This window comes from Trichosurus vulpecula, chromosome 2, assembly GCF_011100635.1.
Source record: "Trichosurus vulpecula isolate mTriVul1 chromosome 2, mTriVul1.pri, whole genome shotgun sequence".
NCBI classification, from domain to species: domain Eukaryota; kingdom Metazoa; phylum Chordata; class Mammalia; order Diprotodontia; family Phalangeridae; genus Trichosurus; species Trichosurus vulpecula.
Window position 1 is genome coordinate 145,960,305 of NC_050574.1, and position 14,245 is coordinate 145,974,549.

Below are 14,245 nucleotides of genomic sequence, written 5' to 3' on the forward strand. Positions count from 1 at the left end.
TGAAAGAAGTCAGGGCAGACCTAGCAAGACTCAGGCAGTGAATATAATGAGAATCAGGCAGCAGAACTAATGAGAGTCAGGAGGGAGGACAGCAGACATGGAATGGGATATATGACTATGGCTCCTTTCTGGTCGCTTTGTGTTCAGTTTTTGTAGGCGTATGTGTGTTTGCAGAAAGATGCTGGATTTTTCTATTGATCCAGGGAGCAAAAAACAAGGATGGAATGGAAACAGAGGAAAAAGGGCCAAAATAGAAAATGTGACCAGGGCCAATGTAAACGTTACTGGCCAGTGGAACTGATTATCAACTTTATTTAAAAATTTGCAAAATTCAATTAGGCCAGTCAGTATTAGCTGAGTACCTGCTGCACTCAGAGTACACTCAAAGGTGCCATGAGAAGTCACAAGGAAGAGAAATCTTGAGCTGTCAGTTAACAACATGGACATTAGTGAGGTATGAAATAGTGCTGGGGGTTATTAACGTGTATTTTACAGACCAGATTTCAGAAGTCTGTAAAGTTGGACAGCAGAAAGATTAGCCTTTATTTCAGAATAATTGGTTTCCTTTGAATGTCTGGCACATAGTAGGTGCTTAATAAATGATTATTGACTGACTAATCCTATTTTGTTTTATGCATTTTGAAACACTATTCTAAGAAGGAATGCACAGGCTTCTCCAAAGGACACAAAAAAGGTTAAGAACCCTTGATATAGAGTGAATCAGTCAACAAATATTTATTAAACATCTACTCTATTACATGGGCTGTGCTAGGTGCATGTGCAGAGCATACAAAGACAAAAATAAAACAGTCCCTGTTCTCAAGGAGCTTACATCTATCAGTGTAATAGAACTGGAGACTTGAAGCCTGACTTGGGCAAATCGTTTCACCTCTGTGAGACTCAGTTTTCTCCTCAGCAAAACGGGGGTAATAAAACCTTCCTGGCTTTGCTCACATGGTTGTAAAGAGGATCAGATAGCTAACATATGAGAAAGTATGATATATCTGAAAAGTGTTAGTATACATCCATTTTGCATGTGTGTGTATAGTGTATATAAGTATATGTGTGTATATGTATGTGTGGGTGTATATATGTGTGTATAGGTATATATGTATGTGTGTGATATATATGTATATAGATGTGTGTATGTATCTGGGGTGAATGAAGTGACTGGAAGCAAGGGGAAGTAATAGTCTTGGAGGATTCATGGAGAGGCTACTTCTAATATTGCCTGTGGGAGGATTCAAACTGAATAGTAAATGAATAAACTGAGTACTTCCATTCCCAGGGAGTGAACATTTTATCCAAACATCATTTTCTGTGAAATGCATTTACAGGGCTATATTAATATAAAAACACCACCTACTCCCCAAATTGGCAAGCCAATTCCTCTCTGAAATGGATTGTTACTCTTGTTGAGACAATCGCTGAGTACAAATGAATCAAACTTACAGACTATCTTCTTTACCTCTGTATACAAATTAATGAGAAAAGAGGTTAGCAAAACATCATTTAAGGATTTCAACCATTGTTATATTCTTCAGAAATGTTTCCTGGAATACTGGCAGACTTCTAGATGCTTTATAATTACAAAGTAAAGAGATAAGTTTCATGCCCCCTATGAAACTAAAGTCAACATTATTTAAGAAGTTTGATGAATGCAGAAATATATCCGTGTTCAGACCTCCTTGGTCTCTGGGAACACTGATTGGGAAAGCCTGTTGTTTTACTGTGTGCTCAGAAAATGTGGTATGGAATAGACAAGGGTAGGGGTTTCCTTTGTCATTCATACTTTTTCAATGGTATTAAATATTTACTAAGCATTTATAGATGTATTGTATGTCAAACATTTTGCTAGAAAAGGGTTCCCAGGTTGGCTTTCAGTAAACCTTCTGGTACCCCCCATTCAATGTGAAAGGAAATAAATTCTAGAGTTTACCAGGCATATGTAATCACTAAAATTTGGAGATTAATTAATTTCTCATAAAGAAAACTTTATTTAACACATAACAATTTGATGTCATAAAGTTGTTAAGTATTTATCAGAACACAGTCAAATGGATGAGAAAGACCTTTGATTCTGTTTTTTGCCAATCAATGATTTTGGTTCTCAGTTTGTTCTCAGTTTCATTTTTGAGATAGCTACATATCATTGTCAGCTCCTCATTTGTTTCTTGCTTTGGATTTGAATATGAACAGGGCAGAGAATCCTGATTCACAGAGATAAGTTGTTATCAAGTAAAGTTAAAAAGAATGAGATATGCTTCTCCAAGGGTACACCAAAAGTTTTATCATATCTGTGACCCCTTTTTAGAGTTTTCTTGGTAAAGATACTGAAGCAGTTTGCCATTTCCTTTTCCAGCTCACTTTTTCCCCTGAGGAAACCAAGGCAAACAAGGTTAAGTGACTAGTAAGTGTCTGAGGCCAAATTTAAATTAGGGTCTTCCCGACTGGACTTGGAGTCATGTCTATCCTCTGTACCATCTAGCTGCCCTAAGCTATATTTAAATACATTTAATTTAAATTTAAGCTTCCCTACATGGATCTACAGGAAATACTCTATTACTTATAAATATTGCATCTATATGGTTTCCTTTTCATCATTCCCCAAGCAGCAACCTCTCAAAATGGTTGAACTACCTGTGGGTGTAGGACCAGCTGTTGAAAAGATGGAAGCTTCAAAAGAAAACTGCTAGGCTAACTCTCGGCTTCTAGAAGATGCTGAGTCATGCCCTAAGATAGGTCTGTAATTTGGTAAATTGACACACTAGAAGCACATGGGCAGTCTAGGATTTTTGAGGAATGTGTTCTAATCTGCTTTTGCCATCCCTCCCTCTCTACTCTGTAAACATATTTACAACCTGCATTTCTGTGTGTTTGAAGGCTGGTGATTTACAAGAATCAACAGAAGTGCTAAATATTTATGCAGAAGCATGTTCTCCTTTCATTGTTCAGGATCCTAGATGGATCTGAATGTTATCTGAGGGACACCCTAGTGTGTATGCATAACAATAGCCCAGCTGACTAATATCCTCCATTCCTTCCCATCTGTCATTGCTTCTAGTGCAAAATCTAAGGACAAATTTTTGCAACAAGATTGACTTTCAAATTCTATCTAAGACCTTGCAATTTTGCAACCAGACTGAAAAACTATATATAGACTTGTCTATAGAATTATGTGAAATTACATATGTTAACAAGGTGTCTAGAGAAGTCAATTAAGCCACCCCGCCACTGCTAGGCAGATCATAGGATTTTAAAGTTGGAAGGGACCTTTGAGGTGAGTGTGGCACTGTGGATAGGCTGCTGGACTCTGAGATGGGAGGGCCTGGGTTTGACTCATGCCTCAGGCACCTATCAGCTGTGTAACTATGGGCAAATCTCTTAATTTTTTTCTGAGCCTCACCTTCCAGCTCTGAATTGGTAATACTATTCCAGTCACCTCTCTTGATATACAAGGAAACTGAGGCACACCAAGGTGGGTATGACTTTTCCAGTAACATACAGATAATAAGAGTGGTCAGACAGGTAGGAGGAGCTCCTTCTTCACCCAATCTTTTCATCTTACATCCCCCAATGTTATCTCTACTATGCCCTCCTTTACTAAAGGATCTGATGAGGAGGCTTGTCTTCTTCCAGGGCCAACCCTTTTACCTACACCTTAGGTCCCATCTCTTCATGTCATCTCCAACAATTTTTCCTCTCTCTTTTTGATATTCAAACTCTCCCTCTCTACTGTTTCCAACATTTAATCAAGTTGAATGATTGATTGCTGAGGCTAAGTAGATCTGTTTCCTTTTGTTCTCATCTTGGTCAGAAGGATAATAGCAGGTCACCCTACTCTGGCTATGAGCTCATTCAGAACCTTCCAGAGGACTACGTTCATCTTCTACTAGTCTGGAGAGTCAGGGGCAGAGCCTGGAGGAGAATTCAATCTGGAGCAATCCATCAATAACAAGCATTTTTCAAGGCCTACAATGTGCCAGGTACTGTGCCAGGTTCTAGAGGTGCAATCACAAGGAAAGAATACCCCCTAATCACAAGGAGTTTACATTCTAATAGAGAATATAAGTATACATACCAGTATGTACAGAATAAATACAAAGAAGTTTAAATAAGGTGTAGCTTAGGAGGTAGGAAACTAGTACTTGGGGGAAATCAGAAGGGGCTTTTTATGCAGAAGTTGATGATTAAGCTGCATTTTGAAATTGGTGGGGGATTCTAAGAGATGGAGAAGAGAAGCAAATATGGTGCAGGCATTAGGGATGGCCGGTATAAGGTCCTAGAGATGGGAGATGGAATGCCATATGTGAGGTACAGAAACAAGGCCAACTTGGCTAGATCACAGAGTACAGAATGTTCAGAAAGACTGGAAAGAAAGGTTAGGGCCAGGTTTTGAAGGATTTTAAATGCTAAACAGAAGAGTTTGTATTTTACCTTAGAGGTACTATTGGAGTTCCTTGAGTAGGGTCCTGGCATAGTCAGATCTATGTTTAAGGAAAATCACTTCGGCAGCTGTATGTAGCATGAAAGAAAGAAATCATTAGGGTCAAGACTAATTTGATGTACTTGTTTTTTTTGGTTTTCAGCTTCAAGGAGTTATGATTTCATTGGTTTGTAAACTCCTTGAACTAATGAAGACATCTACATGCCCATGCCACAGCAGATGGCTTTCATGAGTTTATGTGAGAAAAAATCATTATCTGGCACTCAAACTTCTGGCAATGACCCATTTTGAACTTTGCTAGTCTATTTCTTGCACCATTGGTTGCCTCAGTGGGCCCACCCTCACTATGACAGCCAATCACGGGCTTATCTCCAAGACAATCACATCTATCCTTATTCTCCAATCTACTGTGTAAACTCTCAAGCTTTCCTCTTCTCAGCTATGTGTTGGTCACTCCAGGCATTTATAAACTAACAGCTATCTGGGCACTACAGCAGTAATTACACAGTTGGCACTGGAAAAATTCACACACAAACACATATTCCTGCCCTATTTTCTAGAAGATTTTATGGTTTCAGCAGGCACCCTAAAGATGATGGTCTCTGAGTTCCAGGGCAGTAAACAAGTGAGTAACAGTCCCTCTACCCCTTTTCATTTTGAGTGGTTAAGAGCAAATCTCACAAGATGCCCATGTATGGAGGGGTGCCATCTGCAAACTGATCTGTCCCCAAAGATTCGCCTTCTTCCAAACTTCCCTATTTCTGTTGAAGACACTACCATTCTTCCAGTCACCCAGGTTCACAATCTTCATGTCATCTCTGACTCCTGACTCTCTCCCATCCTACAGATCCAATGAATTACCAAATCTTGTTGTTTCTAACTCGGCAATAATGATCAAACTTGTCCCCTTCTCTCTGCAGTTGCTGCTTTAGCTCAGGCACTCGTCACCTCTTGCCTGGACGACTGTAATAGCCTCCAAATTGGTCTTCCTGCCTAGGCTCTTTATTCCAATGTCCTTTAGGCTGGCAATGATACTTATAAAGTCCTGGCCTGACTATGTTACTCCTCTGCTCCATAAATGCCAGTGGCTCCCCATGGTCTTGTAGATCAGATACAAGCTCCTCTGTTTGGCTTTTAAAGATCTTCACTACCTGGTTCAATCTCCCTCTCTCTCTCTCTCTCTCTCTCTCTCTCTCTCTCTCTCTCTCTCCCCCCCTCTCTCTGTCTCCACACACACATGCGCGCACACACACACACACACACACACACACACACACACATTATATATTACTCCCCTTCCCACCCTTTACAATCCTGTGAAACTGGCCTTTTCTCTGTACTTCAGACATGGTTCTCCATCTCTCCTCTCTGGCTGTCCATGCCTCAAATGAACTCCTGCTTCACCTCTACCTCTTTCTGCCTCCTTTTAGCTAACCTTGTATTAAACTTCTTAATTATTCTGTAGATACGTATATATTCATGTTTCCCCTAAAACAAGGCAAGCTCTTTGTGCATAGGGATTGTCTCATTCTTTGTAGTTGTATCCCTAGCACCTGGTATGTAGTAGGTATTTTAAAATAGTTGCTGATTAATTGATTGCTATAATTTATAAATAAGTAAATAATATACACATTAGTGCTTCTCAATTTTCTTTTTTTTTAATTGATGGGTTGTATGATCTAAAAAGTATGGAGAGTGCCGCTTTACCCAACAGATATAATCCATCACTGGTCCCTTAAACAGATCCCATCCTCATGTGACATGATCTCATAGTATTTTATCTCTTTGTTTATTCCCCTTTGGATGCTGTCTAGTCTATCAATAACCTTCCTGAAATGTGGCATTTTATTAGAGACTGTCAGACTTGTGTTCCAGCAGCACAAACTTTGAGACTCTAAGATCACTCTCTACCACAATGAGGCATCAGGATTTCAGTGGAAGATTTGATTTGTATTTATCTGAAAAGAAATGAAGGAAGGTATAAGCTTTTCTGCCCTCTTCCCCTACCTGCCAAAAAAAAAGCTCAGGAGGAAATGAAGGAAGAAATAAAACAATAGGTGAAAATAATGGAAGAAGTAAAAATAGCACTAGGCATAACAAAGATGAGAATATGGTTTGGAGTAGATGGCTGCTAAGGTTCTTTAAGGCTCAAATTCTGTGATTCTATGAATAGAGATGCATAGCAGAACCAAGAATCAAATGGCAAACAATATATATTGGAACTAAGTCATAGTCAGAAAAAAGCCCATGTGACGATGCGACACAATGAAATTTGGATTAACCAGACAACTCAGGGGATGGAAAGAGAGCTGTAGTTCAAGTCCTAGGACCTGAGTACAAATCTTAACTATTACTTACTTCTTATGCGGTCTTGGCCAGGTCACTCTGAAGTTCCCATCTAGCTCTACACATAAGATCCCGATTAACTGTATTTTATGGCTAACTTGAAAACCATAATTTTTTTCATCTTGCTAAAAACTTAAAGTGCATCAGGCAATTCTCCTACACTATGAGCATAGCAGAATATTCTTTGAGGAGTCAAGATCCTGCTGATCTACGGAGTAATCAATATCCCTGGATGTAGTCACTAGGACTGAAGTGCAGTTATCTGGGTTAAATTCCTCCTTAGATATTTACTAGCTGTGTGATTATGGGTAAGTCATACAACATCTCAAAGCCTCAGTTTTCTTTCTGTAAAATAAGAATGATAACACTTGTACCCTCTACCTCATAAGAGCATCAGGAGAAAAGATTTTGCATATCTTAACATATATATATACTCTTTTATATAACTTTTCTTTTTATTTATGCTGAATCTAGGACAAATCAGGAAAAGTGTTGGGAGGGGCATTTTCTGTTGTTGTTCAGTTATGTCTGACTCTTCATGATCCAGTGGACCATGGCACACCAATGCTATCCACGGGGTTTCTAGAGAGGTTTGCCATTTCCTTCTCCAGTGAATTGAGGCAAACAGAGATTAAATGACTTGCCCAGGGTCATACAGCTAGTAAGTGACCAGATTTAGAATGCAGGTGTTCCTGGCTCCAAGCCTAGTATTCTATCCACTGAACCACTCAGCTGCATACTTTTTTCCTGTACTAATTTGCTTTCTTAATCATTTGTCTCTTTTGCAGAATTATAGAATCTCAGATTTGGAAGGGACCTGAAAAGCCTTCTGATCCAACCAGGACCTGAACAATAATTCACTCTAAAATGTGCCCAGTAAGTAATCATCCAGCCTTTGCCACAAGATCCTTGCCCACCCTTAGCCCCTCCAGTGAAGGGAACTTAGTACTTCCCTGGGAAGTTCAATGAAGGTCACACTCAGAACTGAGCACCATACTCCCCAAATGGTCTAATAAGAATAAAGTACAGTAGAACAACTCCTGAGGCTTTAGCTCTGTGCCTTTCTAACTGCAGCCTAAGCTCTTTTAAAGAGTTTTGAGGCTGTCATTTCATACCGTGGTGAAATAATTACTAGATAACAGTTCACCTGAAAAAGTTCTGGTGCTTCTCATTGAGCTTGCTGTTCCCTGGAATCCTTAGGTTAAAAGCTATCTAGTAATTATCTAGTTTACCTCCACTATCTTGGATTTGTGAAATTGATTTCCTAGATCCTAAGGGTAGGACTTTACATTCATACCAATCAAATGTCACCCACTAAAATGCATTGCAATGTTCTAGCCCAGGAGTGGGGAACCTGCAGCCTTGAGGCCACATGTGGAACTTCTAGGTCCTCACGTGCAGCCCTTTGACTGAATCCAAACTTCACAGAACAAATCTCGGTGCAGGACTGCACGTGAGGACCTAGAGGGCAATATGTGGCCTCAAGGTGGCAGGTTCCCCACCCCTGTTCTAGCCTATCATGATCTTTTGAGATTCTGACTGTTACAGGCTTTTTGCTCTCAGCATTGTATCATCTGCAAATATTACAAACATGCCTTTAGGAATTGGTCATTCGGTCAATCAACAAACATTAACTGAGATTCTACTAAGTGCTAGGTGTATACATATACAACAGACATATAGTACCCTGCAAGAGAAGGCACTAGCAGCTAGGTTGGGGGGAGGAGAGGAGGTGAAGGGAGAGACAAACAAATGCCTAATGTAAAAGGTGGCCCTTGAGCCAAATCTTAAATGAAAGCAGGGATCCCAAGAGGTGAAAGTGAGCAGGAAGAATATTGAGAACTAGCCAGGACAAAGACAAGAAAACAGGAGATTGAAGGGTTATATGTGAGAGACAGGAAGAAGTCCATTGGCTAAGCTCTATAATACACAGAGTCATTGATTTATCCAAATCCTTGATAATAGCATTTAATAGTCTGAGTATTTTGAAAGCAATTAAACTCAAACTTACTAGCCTACAATTTGCAAACTTCATCCTATTCCCTTTAAAAAGAAAAAGTTTTATTCTTCTCTAATTCTATAGTATCTTTCCCATTCTTAACAGTCTTTCAAAGATCATTGACAATGATTTTAATTACTATGTTTTTTTCAGAATCCAGGAGTATAGTTCATCTGGACCTAGAGTCTGATGCTAACCAAGAAGAAAGTTAGGTGATTTATTTATCAGTATTACCCCTTTCTCTGGGAAGAATGTGTCAGTTGACTGCTCTTTTGTTCCACTATGTGGCTTCCCAGGCAAAACTCCCTGGCCTGACTACCACACCCCTACATGCATAGTCTTCCCCTACTTGAACATAAGATCTTTGAGAACAGAGATTCTCATTTTTGCATTTATATTGTCCAAGCTTTGCATGGCACTTGGCACTTAGTAAACATTTAATAAATTCTTTTCATTAATTCATTCATTATACTTGGGTATGACTCTGCCATTTTTGTTTCAGTCTTTCCAGACTAAAGATAATCTCCCTGGTATAGAAAATAGTAATGATAACGAACAGCTTCTCCTTCCCTCAATTACCCATTATCATCATCCCATCCACCCTGATGAGTAGACCTATCTTTTCTTTCATCTTCTTCTTTCCCCTACTATGATGCTTTTGTTCTTGTCCTTAGCTTTCTTACTTCATTTTGACCTTTAGAACTACTGACAATATTCTTTCTCTTTTTGGTGGTCAATGTCATTTTAAAATAATGTTTTATTGATGATGTTTGTTTTTGAAGCACACTAATTTCAGCACATAGCTCTCTTCCTTACCATTGGACTTGAACTCTTCCCTTGTAATGAAAAAAAGACCAAAAAAACCATTGACAATAACAACATGTAAGAATATATGTAATATTCTGTCTCCATGGTTTCTTACCTCTCTGCAAAGAAGAGGGAGGTGTGTTTCATTAACTCTTTTAGGAAAGATTTTTTTAAAAAATTGCAATAGTCAAAATTCAACTTCCTTCTGTTGTTCATTTGCATTATTGTAGTTACTATGTATATCATTCTGGTTCTCTTTAATTCTTCATATTAGGCATTTGTTACTCAACATTCCCTTCCATTCAGATACCACAACTTGTTCAGCCACTCTCCAATACATGGACACTCACGCTTACGGTTTTTACTTGCCATCAAAATGCTGCTATAAATAGTTTGACACTCATTGGACTGTTCATTCTGATTTTAACTTCTTTAGCATATATATATATATATATATATATATATATATATATAATAGCAGAAATAATAAGTCATGGTTTGGTGACTTTTCTCACATAATTCCAAATCATTTTCCTGAATTGTCAGACCAAGTCAGAGATCTATCAAGTGTTTATTAGAGTGTCTAGCTTCCCATATCTCCTCCATCATTAAGAGTTTCCTTTTTGCTCAATCTTTGCCAATTTACTATATTGTGAAATCTCAATTTATTCTAATTTGTATTTCTCTGATTAGTGTTTGGAGTGTTTTTCATATTACAGAATAATTTGACCATTGATAATTTGAATTTCTTCTCTTGAAATCTGTTTACTTATATAATTTGACCATTTATCTACTAGGGGTACTGAAGCTATTCCCACAGATTTTATATTTATCCTCTATTGCCTTCTGTTGCTCTCATCTTCTGCACATGTTTTTTCTAAAATCTAATTAAGTTGATGAGTTCCCTGTGTATCCACAGTGGTGTCTTTAGATAACTCACTTTCCCATCTTCACTGGAGTTATTTTTCTTTTTGTCTTAAAATTTTCATTTTGAGAGCTTTCTTTTCCTCTTGAACTAATTTCTATAGAACCTATGGCATTCTACTTGTTCTTTCTCTAAATATTTTGAAATTGTTTTCCCAAAATGTAGGGTATATGTCAGACTAGACCTGGCTTTCCTCTCCTCCTTTATCTTCTTACTTCTAAGGTAGAATGGTCCATCCAGAAACCTGTTGTTGGAAATTAGATCCAAAATAGAATTTTCTCTTGTTTTTTCCTACCCTTTGAAAGGTAAAAATTATCATTAAAAGAAGTCAAGAAATTATTAGTTATTGTATTTTGGCAAAAAAAGAATTCAATCAAATGTTTAAATAATTACACTCCCCTATCATTGTTATACCATTGCTCTGTTCCTGATTTGTGATATATTTTCCAAACTCCTCATCTCTGCTTCTCTCCATGTAGGTGTTCTCTTGTATACACCAATGACAATGTCATGTTTCTGCTTCTGTTGATTTTCATCTATATATTCACTGTCAACCCTTCCTGAATTTCCTCATTTGAGAATGTTTTCTTAATATATAATGTAACTCTCCCACCATCCCTTCTACATAACTATTGCCTTTGTTTTGAAGCCAAAACTGAAGTCCAGTCACAGATCTCACCCAAACAAACTTAGAGTTGCCTACAAAGTCAAACTGGGATCTCTGCATTCAGCAATTAATTCATCTCCTTCGATAACCATTCTTTGTTCATGTGTGTATAGATTTCTCATTTCACATGTTTTATTACTGGATCTTTTCATAAGTCTCATCTCCTGTGAAGTTCTGGGTTTCTCTATTACCATGTTTCTTCCTATCTTGTAGCTATAGTATCTAGCATGGCGGATATTTAAACAGTCCCCCTCTCTTCGTGCTCACACCTTCCTTTTCAGTTTAAAGACTTTCTAACCAGCTTTGTAAGACCCTGGACAAGTACATTCTTACTACCCTTTCTTAGGTCCACTCCATGCCTGGCCAGGAGCCTGTCATTCTGTTGTTGTTCCTAGAAAAAGAGGGGAATGAAAAATTTCAATGGATTTTAGGTTTAGTCCTAGACTTAGAGAATGTTAGGGCTAGAAGAGACATTCTGTTTATTTTGATTTATCCCCTTCATTTTATAGAAGAGAATACTGAAGCCCAAAGAAACATTTATTGGGTCCTAGTTAACTGAGTTCTTGTCATTTGTACTAGGTTTTCATCACTCATAAGGAATATTTGTTTTCCTTTCTATGACTTTTCCAAGTCACCAAGAATGAAGCTTTTCCTGAAACTTGTGAACCATTGTGATACCCCTTCATCAAAGATAAACAAAACAGCTGTATAATTACCTTCTGAGACATGAATCATCTTGGCCCGGAGTTCACAGACCTGTTTGGCTTTATAAAAGCTTCACAAGGTCGAAGTGCAAACGTGTACTATCTGCTGCTGACACACTGACTGATAGACTTTCTAAACCAGCTTAAAGGAGATGAAGATACTACAGGCATCTGGCCTTTCTTTTCTCCTGATCACTGCTTTGAAATTGTCAGCTGTTGCCTCGGCCTTATTTGCATCCCCTGCCAGGTCAACAAGGAGGGACTATTACATTGCACAGGTTAGTGAAACTCTGCACATTCTTATATCTGTAAAATTAGAGAGATTGTAAAGAGAATACAGGTGGAAATCCGCATTCATTGTTCATAACTTCTAGACTATTTGGAGCAGCTGTTCTTGAAATTATAGACCCTAGTCTGTGTTTTTTCTCAGTGGTTGAAACATTGCAGTCAGTAGATACTCAATGAATAGCTGTCAAATGAACAAGTGAATGAATGAGTCAATATTTTGTAGATAGTTCAGCCTTCCATAAGATTGCAAAGTAAGTAATTTTTTTTTTGTCTTTAATGCCTGGCCCCATTACTTTCAATGCCATTAAACCCCTCTGTGGTGCACCCTTCCATGTCACCAGTGCCTTCAGGCTTCTTTCCATTTCCCTTTCTATTAAAAGATACTTTCAATTGGAAATAGTATACTCAATTTTGTTTAGCATTCAAGGCCTTCCACAATTTATCCCCAGTCTATCTCAATATTTTACTTGCCCTTCAGTCTAGGAAAATGGGACTAACGCATATTACTTGAATATACTCTCTGCCTTTATTCATGACTCTTCCTTTCTGTGGAATGCCTGTCCCTATTGTTCTATTTGTCTAACTCCTAACTTATTTCAAGTCCTGGTCAAATGTCACCTTCTCCAAGAAGCTCCCAAGTGGAAGTGGTCTCTCCCTCCTCTGAATTCCTCTAGCACTCCACATTTAATCTTGTATTATACTTTATGAGCGTACCTACTTTAAGTTCCCCTACTAGCAGGTAAGCTCCACGAATACAACCACATCTTATTTATTTCAGTATCTCAGCACCTCAAGTGGTATCATGCAAGCAGATGATAAACATTACACAATGTATAATATTGATAGTAAGATTACTGATGGTCTCTTAACTGCTACATCTTAGAATATTCACTTGGTTCTCATTCTCTTTGACATCTCCACAATTTTTGGTACTTTTGACACCTACCCTACCTTCTTCCCAGGAGCTCTTTTCTCTTTACTCCTATGACACCGTTCTCTTCCAGGTGTCCTCCAGGTCACACCTCCATGATCTCGTATATCTCTTGTGCTTTTGACAAGTTCATGCTCTTAACATATCCTCTCTGTACTATTAAAACAGTCTCCTAATTGGTCTCCTGGTTACCAGTATTCTCTCCATCCAATTCAATCTCCACATAAATGCCAAAAAATTTTCCTAAGAAGCACATGTAACTATGTCACTTACTCAAAAACCTTGAGTAGTTCCTCCTTGTCTATGGCAAGCATGAGAACCTATTTAGCCTGGCATTTAGGAACCTCTATAGTTTGGCTCCCACCTGTCTCTCAAGCCTCATTTCATACTACTCTCCCTCATGTACTACTCTACATTCTAGCCAAATTGGACCAGTAGCTGCTCCCAGAACTTGATATTCCATCTTAACAACTACCTGTGTTATTTACACCAACCCATCTCCCATGGCTGGAATGCACTCCCTCCTCACCTCTAGAGTGCTGGACTTGGAATCAGGAAGACTTGACTTCAAATCTAGCCCTAGATACTTAGTAGCTATGACCCTGGGCAAGTCATTTAACCTCTGTTTGCCTCAGTTTCCTCTTCTATAAAATGGGAATGATAATAATAGACCTACCATCCAGGGTTGTTGTGGGGCTAAAATTAGATATTTGTAAGGCATTTTGCAAACATTAAGATTCTATAGAAATGTTTTGTTTATTATTGGTGTATTTGTTGGTGTTGCTGTTGTCATTCTTTTCCCTCAAAGATCAGTTCAAGTGTCACCTCCTCCTAAAAAATTTTTCTGATCCTTCCCCACCCAATTTTTTGCCATCTCTCATCCTCAATATTCCTTGAACCCTACCTTATGCAAATGCAAATGTGTCCCACCTGTAGAATTGGAATGAAAGTAGCTACCAGTTTTGTCTTTATATCTCCAGCAAGTAGGAGAGCACCTTGAATGTAGGAGATTTTTAATAAATGTTTGTCAATTTTGGAAATTATATTGAATTACATCAAAATAATAATAATACTTCACATTCATATAGCACTTTCAACTTTTCCCAAAGGATAAGCGCTGACTGTGGCCAT

The 14,245-nt window shown here is 38.3% G+C and overlaps 1 protein-coding gene across 1 annotated transcript in view; it reads left to right on the plus strand.

Moving 5' to 3' along the window:
• Positions 1–12,047: 12,047 nt before the first annotated feature.
• The window catches only part of MMP20 (matrix metallopeptidase 20), a 55,941-nt gene continuing 53,743 nt past the window's right edge, over positions 12,048–14,245 (plus strand). Inside the window, exon 1 of the mRNA XM_036745336.1 lies at positions 12,048–12,173. Within this exon, the coding sequence (XP_036601231.1) occupies positions 12,048–12,173 (126 nt within the window). The remainder of the gene's footprint in view (positions 12,174–14,245) is intronic.